The sequence below is a fragment of the Tachyglossus aculeatus genome, chromosome 3 (genome assembly GCF_015852505.1).
Source record: "Tachyglossus aculeatus isolate mTacAcu1 chromosome 3, mTacAcu1.pri, whole genome shotgun sequence".
NCBI classification, from domain to species: domain Eukaryota; kingdom Metazoa; phylum Chordata; class Mammalia; order Monotremata; family Tachyglossidae; genus Tachyglossus; species Tachyglossus aculeatus.
Window position 1 is genome coordinate 64213597 of NC_052068.1, and position 20324 is coordinate 64233920.

Below are 20324 nucleotides of genomic sequence, written 5' to 3' on the forward strand. Positions count from 1 at the left end.
GTGACGGCTTGGATGTGAGGGGTGAATGAGAGAGCGGAGTCGAGGATGACATCAAGGTTGCGGGCTTGTGAGACGGGAAGGACGGTAGTGCTGTCAACAGAGATGGGAAAGTCAGGGAGAGGACAAGGTTTGGGAGGGAAGACAAGGAGCTCAGTCTTCGACATGTTGAGCTTTAGGTGGCGGGCGGACATCCAGATGGAGATGTCCTGAAGGCAGGAGGAGATGCGAGCCTGGAGGGAGGGGGAGAGAGCAGGGGCAGAGATGTAGATCTGGGTGTCATCAGCGTAGAGATGATAGTTGAAGCCGTGGGAGCGAATGAGGTCACCAAGGGAGTGCGTGTAGATTGAGAACAGAAGGGGACCAAGCACTGAACCTTGGGGAACCCCCACAGTAAGAGGATGGGAGGGGGAGGAGGAGCCTGCAAAAGAGACTGAGAAAGAACGACCAGAGAGATAAGAGGAGAACCAGGAGAGGACAGAGTCTGTGAAGCCAAGGTCAGATAGCGTGTTGAGGAGAAGGGGGTGGTCCACAGTGTCAAAGGCAGCTGAGAGGTCGAGGAGGATTTGGACAGAATATGAGCCGTTGGATTTGGCAAGCAGGAGGTCATTGGTGACCTTTGAGAGGGCAGTTTCCGTGGAATAAAGGGGACGGAAGCCAGACTGGAGGGGGTTGAGGAGAGAGTTGTTGTTGAGGAATTCTAGGCAGCGCGTGTAGACAACTCGTTCAAGGAGTTTGGAAAGGAATGGTAGGAGGGATATGGGACGATAACTAGAACCAGGAATGGCCAGGAAGCCTCTTCCTCCAGGCCCTGCCGGGGGGGGGCGGGGGGAGAGAGAGAGAGAGAGAGAGAGAGAGATTGTGTTTGTGTGTGTGCTTATGCCCACTGATATATGTGGAAACCAGTGCCCCTGCCAAAAGGCAGGATATGCTCCGAGTTTGAGTCCAGGGCTTGGCCCGGACCCAGGTGAGCCTTCCTCTCTTGTAAAGCTTCCTGTGCCCTGGTCATCTGTCAGTGGGCCGCCAGGTCCCACAGACATCCCCCATCACCTCTTCCTGCCTAGGACCCCCCACCTTGGGGGAGGTCCAGTGGAAGCAGGAGATGGGGAAGCCCCTTCCTCCCGGGGCCCAGCAGGGCAGTGAGCAGGGAGCCCCAGCCCTGCAGACTCAGATCAATCAATCAATCTATCAATTGTATTTATTGAGTGCTTACTGTGTGCAGAGCACTGTACTAAGTGCTTGGGAAGTACTAGTTGGCAACATATAGAGACGGTCCCTACCCAACAGTGGGCTCACAATCTAGAAGGGGGAGACAGAGAGCAAAACAAAACATATTAACAAAATAAAATAAATAGAATAGATATGTACAAGTAAAATAAATAAATAGAGTAATAAGTACGTACAAACATATATACATATATACAGGTGCTGTGGGGAAGGGAAGGAGGTAAGGTGGGGGGGATGGAGAGGGGAAGGAGGGGGAGAGGAAGGAGGGGGCTCAGTCTGGGAAAGCCTCCTGGAGGAGGTGAGCTCTCAGTAGGGCCTTGAAGGGAGGAAGAGAGCTAGCTTGACAGATGTGGGGAGGGAGGGCATTCCAGGCCAGGGGGATGACGTGGGCCGGGGGTCGACGGCAGGACAGGCGAGAACGAGGCATGGTGAGGAGATTAGCGGCAGAGGAGCGGAGGGTGCGGGCTGGGCTGTAGAAGGAGAGAAGGGAGGTGAGGTAGGAGGAGGCGAGGTGATGGAGAGCCTTGAAGCCGAGGGTGAGGAGTTTCTGCCTGGTGCGCAGACCGATGAACTGAGCGCTGGTGAAGAAGACACCCCCAGTGCTCCCAACCTGCCCCCAGCCCAGCCTGGGACAGCTTGCCCCCATCCCTGGTCCTGCCTCTGTCCCAACCCCCTCTCCAGCTGAACACTCTCTCCACAGCCAACTCTGCCACTCTTCTCTCCCATTAACTCCTCCTGCTTCCCCTGTCCCCCCAGTTCTTCCTTCTTGCCCCTTTCCTTGGCCTCAGCTCCATTCATTCATTCATTCAATCATATTTAATAACAATAATAATTATGGTATTTGTTAAGCACTTACTATGTGCCAAGCACTGTTCTAAGCACTGGGGTAGATACAAGGTAACTAGGTTGTCCCACGTGAGGCTCACAGTCTTGATCCCCATTTTACAGTTGAGGTCACTGAGGCACAGAGAAGTTAAGTGGCTTGCCCAAGGTCACACAGCGGACAACTGGCAGAGCCAGGATTAGAACCCTTGTCCTCTGACTCCCAAGCCTGGGCTCTTTCCGCTAAGCCATGCTATTTCTCACTAAGCTACACTGCTTCTTGCTTACTGTGTACACAACACTTGGGAAAGAGCAATACAACAATAAATAGTGACAATCCCTGCCCACCATGAGCTCACAGTCTAGAGGTGGGAAGATGGACATCAATACAAATAAATGAAATAAAATTACAGATATATACATAAGTGCTGTGGGGCTGGTGGCAGGGGGGGGGAGTAAAGGGAGTGAGTCAGGGAGACTCAGAAAGGAGTGGGAGGTGAGGAAAAGTTGGGCTTAGTCTGGGAAGGCCTCTCAGAGGAGATGGGCCTTCAATAAGGCTTTGAAGAGGGGGAGAGTAATTTTCTGTCAGATTTGAGGAGGGAGGGCGTCCAAGCCAGAGGCAGGACATATGCCAGAGGTCATTGGTGAGACAGGCAAGATCGAGAGAAGCGAGGTGAGGTAGGAGGGGGCAAGGTGATGAAGTGATTTAAAGCCAATGATGAGGAGTTTTTGTTGATACAGAGGTATCAACCACTGGAGATTTTTGAGGAGTGGGGGTGACATGTGGTGGGCTGGCAGGGGGGCGGGGGGAAAAGTGGGGAGAGGGGCAGCGGGGGGAACTGTGGTGGGAAGGGGATGCAGGATTCAGGAGCAGGGGCCCCAGATAACAGTGGGATGGGGAATGCAGTACCAGGCCAGTCAATCTGTCCATCAATCAATCAGTCGTATTTATTGAGCACTTACTATGTGCAGAGCACTGTACCAAGCACTTGGGAGAATCAAGAGGCAGGTGGCAGGGATGTGGGACTGGATAAAGAGGCCAGCTACCAATATGTTGCTGGCTTTGCCCTCCTCCACCTCCTTTCCCATGTCTGTGGTGCCTGGGTTCTCCTGAGCACAGCAGGGACTAGCAAATGTGCAACCAGAGAAGCAGTGTGGCCTAGTTGATAGAGCATGGGCTGCGAATCAGAAGGACCTGGGTTGTAATTCAGGCTCCACCAACTGTCTGCTGTGTGACCTTAGGCTTACCTTCTCTGGGTCTCAGTTATATAATGTGTAAAATCGGGATTGAGATGGTGAGGCATATTGAGAACAAGGACTGTGTCCAGCGCGATTATTCTGCATCTACCCCAGCGTTTAGTATAGTGCCGGGCAAATAGTAAAATGCTTTACAAATACCATTAAAAAAAGATAAAACTGGCCCAGGCTGCTCCGTCCAAGGCATGTCAGTGTGGGAAAGGTTGTGGGAGGACACTGCCGAGCTCTGATAGAGTGTTGGTTTCTAGAGGCTGGTTTCTCACAGGGTTTTAGGGTCTGCCTGCTTCTGGGGTCAGAGGTGCCCAGGTCCTGCAGCACAGAGAAGCAGCATTGCCTAGTGGCAAGAGCACAGGCTTGGGAATCAGAAGACATGTGTTCTAATCCCTGCTGTGCCATTTGTCTGCTGTGTGACCTTGAGCAAGTCACTTCAATTCTGTGCCTCAGTTACCTCATCTGTAAAATGGGGTTTGAGACTGTGAGCCCCACATGGGACAACCTGATTACTTTGTATCTACCCCAGTGCTTAGAACAGTGCTTGGCACATAGTAAGCACTTAATAAATGCTGTTATTATTATTATTATTACTGGCAGACCCAGGAATGGACTGGGTGGGAGGTGTGCTTGGAATGACCAGTTCTCGTTTTTATCTTGTCTCTCTTAGCTTTTTACTTTTTTACTTTCAAGCTGGCCTTTGGATGACCTCTCCATGTTCTCTGTCTTTCTGTCTGTGTTTCTGTGTGGCAGGATACGCCCCTGTCACGGGCATGTGCCACCCCCTGCGCAGCTGCACCCTCAATCACGAGGATGGCTTCTCCTCGGCCTTTGTGGTGGCCCACGAAACCGGCCACGTGTAAGTGGTGGGCCCTGGTCTTGGGCTGGGGGAGGCATTTCACTGTGGACAGGACACCCTGTACCCACTCCATGCCCAATTGTGTGGACTTGTGAGAACGCAGGTTCCCAGCTCAGCCCCCGGTCCTGGACGGGAGTGCATGGAGCAGCTTACAGGGCTGGCCCCCTCGGCTTCCCTGGTGCAGAGCTTGGTTCTTCCAGACCCTAGGCTACCCTGCCCCTAAGCACTTGGAACTGCTTTCTGGCCCAGGCAAGGGCCCCACAAGCGCACCTCTCTCCTCCCTCCTTTTTTCCCCTCCATCCCTCCCTCCCTCCCTCCCCAGCCCAGTCTGCAGGGTCTTTCCCACTTACCCCATCAGAAGGGCTCACAGCTCGCTCTCCTTTCCCATATTTGCTGTGACCCTCCCCGCCCTCTGGGTGTTTATAAATATTGGTGTGTGGCATCCAGCCCAAGGGTCTGGAGGAAAGTGAGCAAAACTGTTCCTTGCTTTAAACTTCCAACCACCCTTCCCTCCCTCCTCCCCCAACACCCTCCTCACCAGACCCTGACAAAGCACATTGCACTGTGTTTCCTCAGTCAGACCCAAGCTCAGGAGGGAACAGAGCTCTAGCCCAAAGAGATCAGCAGGGAGACTCCAGAGCAGGGGGAAAGGAAAGTAGGGGAGAGAGTGCCGGGATTGGGGAGTCCGGGCACTCCCAGGCCTGCAGAGAGTTAGGGGCTTGTATATTCATTTATTCATTCAATCGTATTTATTGAGCACTTACTGTGTGCAGAGCACTGTACTAAGCGCTTGGGAAGTATATCTGGGGCAGTCCCCTCCCAGGCCCCCTAAGATAGGGCTCAGGGTAAAAGCCCAGTGTGTTAGTGTCCAAAGCCCTCCCACAATTACCAGTTTCTACAGCCATTGGTTCCTGGGCCAAGTGAACCTAGTGCTGTGAGCACCTCTCTTTGCTGCACTGGGGTAAAGGCCCCAAGGTTATGGCCCTGCCCTGCCTGCCCTTCCCTAGGGAAAACAGTCCATCTCCTGATTGGTAGTACAGCCCCAAGACCTTTGAAGCTTTGTTTTCACTCCCACTGAATCAATCCACTAAGTCAATCAGTGGTATTTACCAAGCACTGTACTGATCTCTCTCCCTCTCAGCAGTCTGCATTTCCTCCTGCCTTCAAGACATCTCTATTTGGATGTCCTGCCGACACCTCAAAGTTAACATGTCCGAAATGAAACTCTTCTTCCCACCCAAACCTGCCATCTCTATGATTTTCCCAACATCTTTCCTGTCTCACAAGCCCATAACTTTGGCGTTATCCTTCACTCATCTCTTTCATTCAACCCACATATTCAATCTGTTACTAAATCCTGTCTATTCAGCTTTCATAACATCACTTAAATCCACCCTTTCCTCTCCATCCAAACTGCTACCACGTTAATCCAAGCAATTACCCTATCTGCCTTGATTACTGAATCAGCCTCCTTGCTGACCTCCCTGCTCCTGTCTCTCCCCACTCCAGTCCATACTTCACTCTGCTGCCTGGATCATTTTTCTACAAAAAATGTCAGTCCATATTTCCCCACTCCTCAAGTACCTCCAATGGTTGTCCATCCACCTCCGCATCAAACAGAAACTCCTCACTATAAGCTTTAAAGCACTCAATCACCTTGCCCCCCCCCTCCGTCAGCTCGGTGCTCTCCTACTACAACACAAGCCTCACACTTTGCTCCTCTGGTGCCAACCAACCGACCAACCAACCACTGTACCTCAATCTCATCTATCTTGCCACCAACCTCTTTTCCAAATCCTGTCTCTGGATTACTCTCCCCACCTTCAAAGCCTTATTGAAGGCACATCTCCTCCAAGTGGCCTTCCCTGACTAAGCCCTCATTTCCTCTTCTCCCACTCCCTTTTGAGTTGCCCTGATTTGCTCTCTTTATTCACGCATGCCTCAGCCCCACAGCACTTACGCATTTATTTATATTAATGTCTGTCTCCCCCTCTAGGCTGTAAGCTCTGTGGTATTGTATTCCCCCAAATGCTTCATTCAGTGTTCTGCACATAGTATATAAGATTGATTGACTGATTGATGGATTGATACTGTGTGTAATCTACTCAGCACTTGGAACAGCACAAGAGAATCTGTCACCACAATCCTTGCCCTCGAGGATCATCCCAGCTAGCGAGGCAGATATCTTTCTGTCTGTTTCCCTAGGGAAACAGAGGGATTGTAGGGAGTCAGCCTCACATCAGCGGTCAAGAATGGAGCCAGAACAATGTGTTGCCCCACCAGATGCTCCCTCCCTTCCATCCCCACCCACTTTGGGTGTGTTGGGAGGGATTCCACTGGAAAACAGGGTTCCGGGGCATCTCGCACAGGTTGGGTATGGAGCATGATGGCCAGGGGAACCACTGCGCCAAAGAGACCACCATGGGCAGCATCATGGCACCGCTGGTGCAGGCCGCGTTCCATCGCTACCACTGGTCCCGGTGCAGCAAGCAGGAGCTCAACAGATACATCCAGTATGTTGGGGCTCAGGGCACCTGCAGGACCCCACCCAGACCCCTTCCCCTCCAGGAGATCACCCCTAATCCTGGCCCCTAGTCCCCATTCACCTCATCCACCTTCATCTCCACCAGCACCACCAACTTTACCGTCCCACCCAAGAGGGCTCTGGGGCTGGATCCAAACTTGGAGTGCCACCCTTCTGCTCCACCACTTACACCACTAGGACCAGCCAGATTGAGCTGAGTTGGCTCTGAGCTCATCACACCAACAAAGCTGCTTCCTTGCGGGGCCCTGGGGGTGGCAGCCCACGCTGTGGGGAGGGAAGCCGGGAGCTGTGGGGAGCTGCAGGGCCGTATCCAGTCAGCCCTCCCCTCCCGCTGTCTCTGCAGCTCCTATGACTGCCTGCTGGATGACCCCTTTGAGCCCCAGTGGCCCCATCTGCCCGAGCTGCCGGGCACAGACTACTCCATGGATGAGCAGTGCCGCTTTGACTTCGGGGTGGGCTACAAGACCTGCACAGCCGTGAGTCACCCACCCCTCGTCCCCCTCAGCAACCTCCCAGGCCGCAGCTGGTTGGGATCTCTGGGCTCGGACCAGCAGTCCAGGGCCATGTGGGATGAGACTGGGAAGGTCCTCCTGGAAGCGGAAGGAGCGCTCCCCTCCTGCAGCAGGGTGTGGGGTAAAGGAAGTACCGTTGGACACTCAGTCCCCACCCCATGTGGGGCCAACTTGTACTTCCCAAGCACTTAGTACAGTGCTCTGCACACAGTAAGCTCTCAATAAATACGATTGAATGAATGAATGAATAAGGGACTGGGGGTGGAGGGGACTGCTTCCAGCCAGACTAGAAAACCCAGGCCAGACCTCACTTGCTTTCCAGTTCAGGACCTTTGATCCTTGCAAACAGCTGTGGTGCAGCCACCCTGACAACCCTTATTTCTGCAAGACCAAGAAAGGGCCCCCACTGGATGGCACCGAGTGCGCGGCTGGCAAGGTACGTTTGGTGGCGGGGGCGGTGGTGGTGGCAGCAGACGGGGTGGGCCGTGGTGTGATGGGCAGACGGAGGATTCAGTCAGTCGGTCATTATTCATATTTACTGCAGGTCTTCAGGGAATTGTTGTAAGAGCAGTGGGTGGGTCTGGAAAGCGGTGGGATAGATGGGTTGGTGAGTCACCAGGTGAGGGGGAAACTGAGAGAGAGAGAGAGTGAGACTGTGAGTGGAGGGTTCTTTCCCTCTAGACTGTAAGCTTATGAGCTGGGGATATGTTTGTTATATGGTTCCACAAGTACTTAGGACGGTGCTCTTCACATGGTAAGTGCTCAGTAAATACCATTAATGATGATGATGGACAATTGTTGACCAAACAGTGTTTCCCAGATCTTGAGCTCTGCCTATTTCCCTCCTAAGGAACTTCCCCTGGGAGAATAGTTTAGCCACTTGTCCTCCAGAAAAACAATCCAGGGAGCTTTAGACCGAGCCCAGTGTTCTCTATTGCATTAAGGTCTCAAATTCCCAGCTGTAGCAGCCCTCCTGACCCCACCCGGGGGAGACAGGGAGGGGCTCCCCATGGCTCCTTTGGGGCCCGCTGGGGGAGACGGGGAGCCTGCCACCCCGGTGATGGCTGGCCCTGCCCTCTCCTTGCCCACAGTGGTGCTTTAAGGGCCACTGCATCTGGAAGACATCGGACTCTTCATACGGCCAGGACGGCAGCTGGGGATCCTGGACCAAGTTTAGCTCCTGTTCCAGGACATGTGGGGGAGGGGTGCGCTCCCGCAGCCGCAGTTGCGACCACCCTCCGTGAGTCTGGCTTCCCTGCAGGGTGGGCGCTCAGCTGGGCTTGGCCCCCTGGGGCCGGGGGGGCAGGTACAACGGGATGGGAGTGAGAAGCCAGTTTGAGGGGAGGGGGACCAGGAGGTATCCCAAACATTGTCCATGGGGTTTGAATCATGGAGAGGCAGCACCCCGACAACTCACCCCCGGCCCCTCCGTGCCTTTCCCAGACCGGCCTACGGGGGACGCCAGTGCCCAGGGGCCATGTATGACTACCAGATCTGTAACAGCGAGGAGTGTCCCGGGCCCTACGAAGACTTCCGTGCACAGCAGTGTGCCAAACGCAACCCCTACTACACCCATGAGGGTGCCAAGCACTCCTGGCTTCCCTTTGAGCATGAGGATGGTGAGTGGACCTCACTGAGGGCAGCAGCAGGGGCAGACCGACTCCTCTGGTGTTAAAACCAGGAATGCGGGAGTTTCAAAAGCTCTCCAGACCGTTCTGTGGGCAAAATGTCCATGATGGGATGGAAGTGGGGAAGGTGGGGTTGGAAGCTGATACTTGGCCGGCCCCCACTGCACCCTGAGCTGCTTCAACCCCAAATGACCCTCAAGGCACTCTGAGTCACTGCTACTCCCACCATACCCCGGGACCCACCCCGAGCTGCATCCCCCAAACCATCCTCACTGCACCCCAAGCCATTACTGCTCCCACTGCACACCAAGATGCTCCCACCTGGAACTACCCTCATCACACACCAAGCTATCCTCACCCACCCCAAGCCCCCACACACCCCAAGACAATCCCAAGCTTCCAAACTGCCCCTTTCCCTGCATCTTTCTGGGTCCCTGCACAGGATGCTGTGTTCTCCTTGTCTTCCTGGATAGACCCACCAACTCACAGGCCCTTCTCTGCCAAGCCTGGACATGGAGGACGTGTAGGCGCTGGCCCGCCATGGCTCAGGGTCTCGGACAGTCGTCTCCTGCCCCCAGACTCTGCCCCTCCCTCTGCCGCTCCACCCACTGCCCTTCCCTAAGCTGGGGACCGCTTGCCTCAGCAGACTCCCAGAAGTGTGAGCTGATCTGCCAGTCTGAGGGCACTGGGGACATCGTGCTGATGAACCAGGTGGTCCACGATGGCACCAGGTGCAGCTACCAAGACCCATACAGCGTCTGTGCCCGAGGCGAGTGCGTGGTAGGTGGCTGGCCCTCCCAACCTCCAGAACCTCATTCATTCATTCATTCATTCATTCATTCAATCATATTTATTGAGCACTTACTGTGTGCAGAGCACTGTACTAAGTGATTGGAAAGTACAACTCAGCAACAGAGACAGTCCCTACCCAAGTTGTGGGAGGATGAGACCAGGTGGGGATGGGGGGGCCAGGGAAGGTGATGGGGAGGGAGGAAGGGGATCAGGAGGGCAGTAGAGGGGGTGGGTGAGAGTAAGTGAGCACAGAGAGGGAGGAGGCAGGGCAAGATTTGTTTTAAAGGGCCTTGGCTGTCTGGAGATCAATCAGTTGGTCAGTGGTATTTACTGAATGCTTCCCGTGTGCAGAAGTGCTTGGGAGAGTACAGTTCAGAAGAGTCGGTAGATATGATCCTTGCCCTCAAGCAGCTTCCAGTGTAGTGGACCCTCCGGGATGAAGAGACATCACCCTCCCCAGTCCCACTGGTCCCCTGCTCTCCCCAGGGCCCAGATAGAAGCGTATGCAGGAGCAGGGAGCAGGTGAGGGTGGGTCCTGCCCAGGGGCAGGAGGGGGACCCTGGGCGGCCCCCGCTGACTCTCCAACCTGGTGACAGCCCGTCGGATGTGACAAGGAAATCGGGTCCGTGAAGCAGGATGACAAGTGCGGCGTGTGCGGTGGGGACAACTCCCACTGTCGGACAGTGAAGGGGACCCTGGCCAGGTCCCCCAAGTCCTTGGCAGGTGAGCAGAGCCCCAGCAGTAGGCAGAGACCCTGATGGGGTGAAGGGAGAGGGTCTGGCCTGCTGAACCTTCCCTTTTCCCTGCCCACACCCTCCAACTCCCTGTCTGGGCGGGGGTAGGGGTGGGGTGGGGACTGGTGGACAGCAGCATGGTCTGTAGGAGCCCAAGGTGGCCCAACCTCATGGAATAAGCACACAGCTATGAGCCAGTTGACTGAAGTTCACGTCTCACTCTAGGCCCTGACTGCTGTGCCCCTGGGGCAAGTCACTTAACCTCTCTGTGCTTCAGATTTCTCAGCATACATGCCCCTCCTCTTTCCTGCCTCTCCCCTGCCTCCTGGCAGGCTATAAAGGGAAGAGGAAAAGCATGGCCTCATGGATAAAGCATGAGGATTTATCCTAGGGCCTGGGATTCACAAGGACTTGGGTTCTAATCTGGCTGTGCCATTCAGTTGCTTGGCCTTGGGCAAGTCGCCTAACTTCTCCGTGCCTCAATTACCCCAACCGTAAAATGGGGATTAAGATCATAAGCCCCAAGTTGGACATGGACTGTGTCCAGCTGATTAACTTTTTATCTACCCCAGCATTTAGTACAGTGTCTGACACCAAGTGCTTAACAAATATCATATTAAAAGAAAAAAAAGAGGGGATCATTAATGTTTAAGTGCTTTGAGAGAATCAAAGTGTCAAATTCAAGGAACTGATGCTAAAAATGCTGGGCCAGGCCAAGGAGCAGAGACTAGAAAGGCCAACCCCTTCATTCATTCATTCAATCGTATTTATTGAGCACTTGCTGTGTGCAGAGCACTGTACTAAGAACTTGGAAAGTACAATTCAGCAACAGATAGAGACAATCCCTACCCAACAACAGAATAGTCCCTTCAGGGGGAGGTGGCTTCCCTTCACTGCTGTGCCCACTGTCCTCCTAAAGATGAGCCTCTCCAACCCCAAAGCTGGCTGTGACATGGAGCCCAGTCAGTCAGTCAGTCAGTCAATCATACTTATAGAGCGCTTACTGTGTGAAGAGCACTATACTAAGCACTTAGGAGAGTAGTAGTATAGCAGTATAACAGACACATTCCCTGCCCACAAGGAGCTTATGGTCTAGAGGGGAGACAGGCATTGCTATAAATAAATAAACTAGGCATACATACATAAGTGCTGTGGGGCTGAGAGGGAGGGATGAATAAAGGGAGCAAGTTAGGGTGACAAAGAAAGGAATAGAAGAAAAGGAAAAGTGGGTTTAGTCAGAAAAGACCTCTTGGAGGAGATGTGCCTTCAATAAGGCCTTTGAAGGGGTGGACCAGCTGGCCGGCCACATCACCTGCCTCCCTCTTCCCACTTCTTTTCCTCACCCACCTCCATCCAGCAGGGACACTGAAGTTGTTGGAGATCCCGGCCGGAGCCAGACACCTTCAGATCGAGGCGACGGAGCCTGGGCCCCACAGACTGGGTAGGCTGCCAGCCTGTGATCCCTTGTCCTTCTCTTGACTACACTTTGTTCCATTGCAGGGAGCCCAGGAAGCAACCACTGGACCGCAGCTCTGATTACTGGAGGGTGGGAGGGTCAGGTGACCACTGGTTGGGAGGGGGCAGAGCTGGTGGGGGGCCCCTGGAATCCAGTTTAGGGAACCAAATCAATCAATAAGTGGTATTTATTGAGCGCTTACTGTGTGCAGAGTTCGGTACTAAGGGTGTCTTTCCTGTCTCACTCCCTCCTCTGCCTGGGATGGGAGGGTTTGGGGACCTGCAGAGAGAACTGGGGCTGAGGGAGTGTATAAGGGGGTGGAGGAGGGCTGCAGGAATTGACACAACTCATCTCCCAGGAGAGAGAGAGCTGAACTCATTATATCCAACCCTGCCCCATAGGATAGGGAAGGTAGTATTCTCCAAACCTGGATCTGCAACTGAAATTCTTTTCTTATCCATCCCTCCCTACCCACACTGGGATGGACAGCACTGAATCCAACAAGACTGTAAGTTCCTTTTTTACAGGGTGCTCAGTACAGTGCCCTGAGGGTAGTAGGTTCCTAGTATAGTACTCTGAATGCAATAGGCACTCAGTACAGTTCTCTTTTTGGATCACAGTGGTAGCAATATGGATGGAGAGGAAGGGGCAGTTCTAGAAATGTTATGAAGAACCTTTGGTGATATACTGAATGTGTGGGTTGAAAGAGAGAGATGAATTGAGAACAATACTCAAGTTACAGGCTCGTGAGATAGGGAGAATGGTGGTATTGACTACAGTTATTTATTTTACTTGTACATATCTATTCTATTTATTTTATTTTGATAATATGTTTTGTTTTGTTCTCTGTCTCCCCCTTCTAGACTGTGAGCCCACTGTTGGGTAGGGACCGTCTCTATATGTTGCCAACTTGTACTTCCCAAGCACTTAGTACAGTGCTCTGCACACAGTAAGCGCTCAATAAATACGATTGATTGATTGATGGATGGGAAAGTCATGGAGAAGACAGGGTTTGGGTGGGAAGATGAGGAGTTCTGTTTTGGGCATGTTAAGTTTGAGGTGTCAGCGGGACATCCAAGTAGAGATGGCCTGAAGATAGGAGGAAATGGGAGATTTTAAAGAAGAGAGATCAGGGCTGGAGCTGTAGATTTGGGAATCATCTGCATAGAGATGGTAGTTGAAGCCATGGGAGCAAATGAGTTCTCCAAGGAAGCGGGTGTAGATGGAGATTTGAAGGGGAAGCAGAAATGAACCTTGAGAGACTCCCACAGTTAGTAGGTAGAAGGCAGAGGAGGAGCCCGCAAAAGAGAGTTATCAGCCAGAGAGGAGAACCAGGAGAGAACAGTGTCAGTGAAACCAAGGTTTCCAGAAGAGGGTGGTCAACAGAGTCAAAGACTGCTGAGAGGTCAAGGAGGATTAGGATGGAGTTGCAGCCATGGCAGATCCTCACCCAGATCCCTGTAGGAGGAAGAGGAGTAATAGTAGTAGCAGCAGCAGCAGCAACAGTAACAGGAGCAGTAGTAGAGTAAGAAATGGGATTTATTAAGTGCTGAAAAAAGATTACATAGATGAATATTAGACCTGATCCCTGGCCCCCAAGAAGCCCACAGACTAAGAGTAAGGGATGGGGTGTTAAAAAGCAGTGACAAATGCAAAGGAAGAATGAAAATAAAAACATAAAAAAAGAAAAGGACAACGATCAATCCAACAAGAGTGATAGGATAGCGTGATTAGGGGAGCAGAGCATTGGGCTCCTTGTGCCTCAAGAGCCCAACCAGGCTCGTGTTGGAGATGTGCTGGGGAAGGGAGGAGGAGCAGGTGTCTCTCTCCACACACACATCTGGGCTGGCTCTCAGTAGACTGTCAGGTGATTTTGATTGTTGCAGAACTGACTGAGGGACAACCCTGGCCCAGAGGCTTAGCGAGAGCAGAGCAGGGAGCAGTATGTCCTGGGAATCAGAGGACCTGCGTTCTAATTACAGATCTGCCAGTTGTTTGCTGTGTGACCTTGGCCAAGTCACCTAACTTCACTGTGCCTAAATTCTCTTGTTCTCCTTCCTAGTTAGACTATGAGTCCCATGCAGTACAAGGACTGTGTTCAAACTAATTAACTTGTATGTACCCCAACAGTTAGTGTTCAGCATAGTAAGCTTTTAACAAATACCATATTTAAAAAGGCCACTTTCTCCTCCTCCTCCTCCTCCTCCTCTTCCTCCTCCTCTTCCTCCTCTCTCCTCTCCATACCCTGCCCCCTCCTCCCCCTTCTTCTTCACCTTGTCCCTCTCCTCCTCCACCCCTTTCCCCAATCCCACGTCCCTTGGAATGGAGGCAGAGCCGAGCCAGGGAATGAGGGGGAGGCCGTGCTTGCCTCCTGCCTCCAGCAGACAGGAAGAGAAACCTGTGCCACCCTCTCTCTCCAGCGGTGAAGAACCAGGTCACGGGAAGCTTCATCCTGGACCCCAAAGCCAGAGAGTCCCGGAGCCGAGCATTCATCGCGTCAGGCCTGGAGTGGGAATACGCTGTGGAGGGTGACAGGGAGAGCCTCAAGACCAGTGGGCCCCTGCACGAACCCGTCGGTATCCTGGTGGGAGCCCCTCTCTGTTCGTGCTGGGTGGGGGCTAAGCGGGACAGATGGGGTGGGCTGGCAGAGCGGTGGCTGGCGGTGGGTAGGGCTGCCCACAGTGGAGGGCAGGGAGGGGAACAGAGTGCCATGAGAGGGGAAGGCACTGGCCCCCAGACACAACTCGGACTGGCCAAGCCACCTGTGCCCTAAATACACCTTGGCTGAGCCATATGCCCCAGGCTCGAACCCCCAAACACCCCCCCGGCCCCGACCATAGATTTGTAGGGGGATGAGGGGAGGCTGTCAGTCAGCACCACGAGATCCAATTGGATTGACCATCACTGTCTGAGCCCTTGGGTGAATCCCTCCCTCCAGGTCTCAGTTTTTCCAACTGGAAAATGGGGAGATCCTTGCCCCAGCCTTTGGCTCTAGAGCTGGCATGGGGATGGAGTTCTCAGCCTCCTGACATTTCCTTCTCCTCTCTGGCTTTCTAGGCAGGGCGGGAGGGCAGAGCACCTAAGAGCTGGCCGCTGATTTCCTGTCTGTTTGCCGTCCCTCCTCCTTCTCCTCTTCCCCTCACCCCTGCCTGGCCAGCTGGTGCCCCAGGGCACCCCAGAAGGGCAGAGCAGCCTGGTATACAAATACACCGTCCACGAGGACCTGCTGCCCCTGATTGGAAACAACCACGTGCTGCTGGAGGAGACGGACTCCTACCAGTGGGTGCTCAAGAGCTGGTCCCAGTGCTCTAAGCCCTGTGGCGGAGGTGGGGCACTCCCTCACTTCCCTGTCCCTGTTAGGGTCCTCCTGCCCTGCCTCCATCCCTGCCCTGCCTCTGTCTCTGGGTGGTGTTGGGGGACGGGGGGCTCACCACTCTGGACCCGTCCCTTCCAACCTCCCTTGGTCCTACCTGCCCCTCTCCTTCTCCTCACTCCGTCCCTCCTCTCCCTGACTTTCTCAGGCTGTCTGGCCCTCTGCATGCTGGCTGGACCATAGCCTCTTAACTCCCCATGCCTCAGTTTCCCCACATCCCCCTGCCCCACCCGGTCCCCGACCATGCTGTCCTTCCCGGGCCCCTGGCTCCCTCCTGCAGGCATTCAGTTCACCAAGTATGGCTGCCGGCAGAAGAGCAGCAGTCGGCTGGTGCGCCGAAACTTCTGTGACCTTGGCAAGAAGCCCAAACCAATCCGCCGGCGCTGCAACCCCCAGGACTGCTTGCAGCCCGCGTGAGTGACCCCCATCCCCACAGAGCCCTGTGCCCCCTGGACTACCCCTTCCCAGCCAGCCTGCCAAGCGAGACGGCTCCCCAGCAATCCTATGGCCAGGCTCTGAGAGACCTGCCTCATCCCGTGTGGGAATAAATAACCCCCTTGGGCAGATAGGGCAGCAGTGATGTAAGGGATTGAAGGACTCAGGAGGAAATGGTTGGCTTGGTCAGTAGCCCCGCTGGAAAGATGCCAACCTTCCCCACACCACCCCCAAGTCACCCCACTTGCTTCTCCCGTGAGTCCCCCCAGCCCTGCCAGGCCCAGGCTTACAGCTCCCACTTCGACCTCAGGTGACCCCGTAGGTTAGGGGGTGACCGGTGCTGAGGAAAGGGAATCCGGGAAGAGAGGAGATCCCCACGGGTGCCGTCCCTGACCCCGAGCCCCAGTCCACCCTGCATCTTTCGACAGGTGGGTGGCGGGTGAGTGGGGTCCCTGCAGCCGGAGCTGTGGCAAGCTGGGTGTACAGACCAGGGTGGTCCAGTGCCTCCAGCCGCTCCTCAACGGCACCAACCACACTGTGCATGCCAAGTACTGCCTGGGAGACCGCCCTGACCCGCGGCAGCCGTGCCAGCGCCTGCCCTGCCCTGCCAAGTGGAGAACTGGAGCCTGGTCCCAGGTGAGTCTCCCTGGGGACCCAGGGTTTCCTGGGACTGTCTGATGGGAGACTCTGCTTCCTGCTGTGGGGAGCACTTTGGAGGCTCCCTTCACCACTCTGGGCTGGTTTCCTCATCTGTCCGAGAGGGCTATTGTAATGGCCTTGCCCTACCTCTCAGAGAATGGATGAGGGCAGGGTGAGAGCAGAATGAGGGCACTGGGACGAAAACCCTCTGGAAGACTGAAAGTGCTATGCACATTCACACTGAGATTCAGCATCTTCATAGTAATAGTAATGATAATTCTGGTATTTATTAAGCACCTAATGTGTGCCAAGCACCGTACTCCATGCTAGGCTAGATACTGTAAACTCACTGTGAACAGGACCGTGTCTAATAACTCTCTCGTATTGTACTGAACCAAACGATGACGATGATGATGATAAGCGATTATCGGGTCTGATACAGTCCCTTACCACATGGGGCTTACAAGCTGTGGAAGAGGGAGAACAGGTATTAAATCCCCATTGTACAGAAGAGGGAACTGAGGCACAAAAAAGTTCAGTGACTCACCCACGGTCACACATCAGGCAAGGGGCAGAACCAGGTCCTCTTAGTTTCAGGCCTCTTTCCACTAGGCTCTGCTGATAGTAGTGGAATTTGCTAAGTGCTTACTATGTGCCAAGTAATGAGGTATATACAAGAAAATCATATCAGACACTGTCTCTGTCCCATACAGGGCCCACATTCCAAAGGGAAAGAGACAACATACTTAATTCCCGTTTTACAGATGAGGCATGGGAAAGTTACCCAAGGTCACAAAGCCAGCAAATGGAAACGCGAGGATTAAACCTCGGTTTCCTAATTCCCAGTCCTGTGCTTTTTCCACTAGACCATATACTCAATATGATTTTTATCATCATTTACTCCATCTTCCATCAGCCACAGAGCTCCCTTCTTTGCCCCACTCACTACCTCTCCTCCACCCACTCCGTCTCCTTCTCCCCAGAATAAATCTCCATGCAGGGTAAATTCCAAATACGTTGACTAGCTCTTTACTAGAGTGGAAATCCTGAAGAAAGCCTCGGGCTTCCTGGGCTAAGAAAGGGCTGGTCTGGTCAGGCTGCTTGGCCTTAATCATTCATTCAATCAATCAATCAATCAATCAATCATTTACTGTGTGCAGAGCACTCAATAAGAATAATGATGGTATTTGTTAAACGCTTACTATGTGCCAAGCACTGTTTTAAGTACTGGGATACATACAACGTAATCAGGTTGCTAACAGTCCTGTCCCATATGGGGCTCACAGTCTTAATCCCCATTTTACAAATGAGAGAACTGAGGCACAGAAAAGTTAAGTGACTTGTCCAAAGTCACACAACAGACAAGTTGTGAAGCCAGAATTAGAACCCACATCCTTTGACTCCCAAGCCCGTGCTCTTGCCACTAAGCTATACTGCTTCTCATGCTGTGAGTACTATACAACAGACTTTTTAGGCACAGTCCCTGCCCACAGTGAGCTCACACTCTGGACCTGGGGGGGATGGGGAAGACATTAATATAAATAAATGAATTACAGATATGTACATAAGTGCAGTGGGGCTGAGGGAAGGGTGAATAAAAGGAGAAAATCAGGGCGACATAGGAGGGGGAAGAGAGGAAATGAGAGCTTAGTCAGGGAAGGCCTCTTGGAGGAGATGTGCCTTTGAAGGTGGGTAGAGTGTGCAATTAGCTGCATCCGGTGTTCCCAGCCCCAAAAGAAAAGTTCATGCCGGGGTGTTGTGGATGGTGAGGAGGTGGGTGAAACCGAAGTCCGAGCTCCAGGGGCCACTGATTGACCCCCACACCTCTGCTGGGTCATCTTGACCTCTCTCTCTCTTCCCCAACCTTTGACTGGTACTGAGCTTCCTGAACTCTTTTCCAGTATGAGGCCCGCTTGCATATGGGTACCTGTCTGCTCCCAACAACCTCTCCCATTTCCACTGTGCCTCTTCCTGCTCACAGTGCTCTGCCAGCTGCGGGGAGGGCGTCCAGCAGCGCCAGGTGGTGTGCCAGGCCAGCGGCCACAGCATCGGGCAGTGCGAGGGTGACAAGCCAGAGCCCGTCCAGATGTGCCACCTGGCCCCGTGTCCAGGTGAGGGGCAGACAGGCTGGGGTGTGCTCGGGATGGGGGTGAAGCCATGTTCCTTCCCATCCATCTCTTCTCACCCCCCACCAGCTGTCTCCTGACCAACTCTCCCCTCCCTCTTAAATCCACAGGGAAGCTGCCAGGTTCCACGGCCCGCACCGACACCAGCGAGCAAGTAACCCCAAGGGTGCAGGGGGAGCGTGAGGACCGGCCCCAGAACCCTGTGGTCAAGATTTCTTCCAGTGAGTCAACACCTCATCTCCCCCCAACATTCATTATCTTTCCCTCCTGCTCCTGCTCTCACCCTGGAGGCCGGGCGCCCCCTAGTGGCTTGTCCTCCTTCCTGCCTGGGAACCAACAGCCCCTTTCCTCTTTCTCTTCCTCAGTCAATCAGTCAATCGTATTTATTGAGCACTTACTGTGTGCAGAGCACTGTACTAAGCACTTGGGAGAGTACAGCACAGCAATACAACCTCCTTCTCCTCCTCCTAATCTGTCCATACCCTGCCTGGTCAGCAGGGAAGAGTCAGGAGCCTCCAGACCTTCAGACCCAGATCTCCTTTCCTCTGGAGACCCCAGAACCTCAGACCCAGATCTCCCTTCCCCATGAGCCCTTGGGAGCCCTTTCTGCACAGAACAGGCAAACTGTCCCCTGCACACCCACCTGGCCCGAAGGTTCCTGCCCTGGGGGGACCAGGCAGGAGCTCCCCAACAAGCTGGGCCTCTTCCGTCCACATCTGCCCAGTGTCCAGAGTTGGGAGGCGTGCTGGCTTCTGACCCTGGCTGACACTAGGTCCTAGAAGCACTAGCTAATGGACCCCACCCCAGGGGACTGGAGCAGACTGGAAACGGACAAGCAGGGATGGAGGTGGGTGGGGAGGAAGGCGATGAGGGAGGAAGAGGGAGTAGGGATGACTGGATATCAGACTGGCCAAAATGGAGCTGAGGCGATTGGGAGCATCCCAGCACTGAGGGGTGGGTTTGCCACCGTGGTTCTTGTTGCAGAGGAGCCCTGTCAGGGGGACAAGTCCATCTTCTGTCAAATGGAGGTCCTGGCCCGCTACTGCTCCATCCCAGGCTACAGGAAGCTATGCTGCGAATCCTGCGATAGGAAGGATTGGGCCGCCCCCAGTCAGTCTCCTGGGCTGGACCCAGAAGGCAGCCCCCTACCCAGCCCTGTTCCACCCCTGCTCTCCTCCCCGGCCTCCCAGAGGCCCCAGCCTGGTTCCAGTTCCAAGACGGACTCTTCCCAGGCCACTTTGGGCCCTCTGGCCGGAACGGATGGCTCAGCTGCCTGCTGGGCCCAGCCGGGGCACCCTGCCACCCGCTCCCCAAACCCTGGGGGCTCTGGAGACTCCACCGCTGAGCCCCAGGGACCCCGGCAGCCAAGGGCCAGCCCCTTAGTCCTACCTCGGAGCCCCTCACCCCCAGGAACCCTGAGTCAGCACAGGTCAGCGCCTGCCCTCTCCGAGGCAGCAAGGCAAAAGAGCACTGAGCCTGGAACGACAGAGCCACTGGGCACCAGACTCCGGACCACCTCGCCCATGGGGACGTGACACCTCCTTCTGACAGTCTCTTTCTTCGACCTATGGGCGGGGGGCTCAGCTGCCTGCAAAGGGGCCAACCATGGGACCACAGGACCACAAGAGGAGGAAGAGCAGAGGAAACAGAGGCTCCAATTCTCAAGATTTGATTATTATTTTTTTGGACTGCGGCTCCTTAGGGACTCATGAGGGACAAACAAGGAGACAGGTAGAAAGCAAGGCAGGGGCAGGAGGAAAATGGTCAGAGGAGCATCAGCAAGAAGAAGGGGGCCTCAAGTCAGTTCTGTCTCTGGTGACCAGCTATACCTCAGGGGCCCCATGCTAGCACCAGGTTGGCAGGACATGCCTGGCCTAGTGGGCTCTGACCAGGGCATTCTTCAGTCAAATCGGGAACAGATTCCCCACCAA

At 54.2% G+C, this 20324-nt stretch overlaps 1 protein-coding gene across 1 annotated transcript in view; it reads left to right on the top strand.

The window, feature by feature from the left end:
- The window catches only part of ADAMTS14 (ADAM metallopeptidase with thrombospondin type 1 motif 14), a 64081-nt gene extending 43757 nt beyond the window's left edge, over positions 1-20324 (top strand). The window contains exons 7-22 of the mRNA XM_038743945.1: positions 4048-4153; positions 6523-6666; positions 7042-7174; positions 7533-7646; positions 8302-8450; positions 8654-8829; positions 9485-9618; positions 10227-10353; positions 11722-11805; positions 14241-14404; positions 14978-15146; positions 15474-15606; positions 16057-16264; positions 18249-18378; positions 18504-18614; positions 19378-20324. Coding sequence (XP_038599873.1) covers positions 4048-4153; positions 6523-6666; positions 7042-7174; positions 7533-7646; positions 8302-8450; positions 8654-8829; positions 9485-9618; positions 10227-10353; positions 11722-11805; positions 14241-14404; positions 14978-15146; positions 15474-15606; positions 16057-16264; positions 18249-18378; positions 18504-18614; positions 19378-19928 — 2633 coding nt within the window. The 3' untranslated portion in view covers positions 19929-20324. The remainder of the gene's footprint in view (positions 1-4047; positions 4154-6522; positions 6667-7041; positions 7175-7532; positions 7647-8301; positions 8451-8653; positions 8830-9484; positions 9619-10226; positions 10354-11721; positions 11806-14240; positions 14405-14977; positions 15147-15473; positions 15607-16056; positions 16265-18248; positions 18379-18503; positions 18615-19377) is intronic.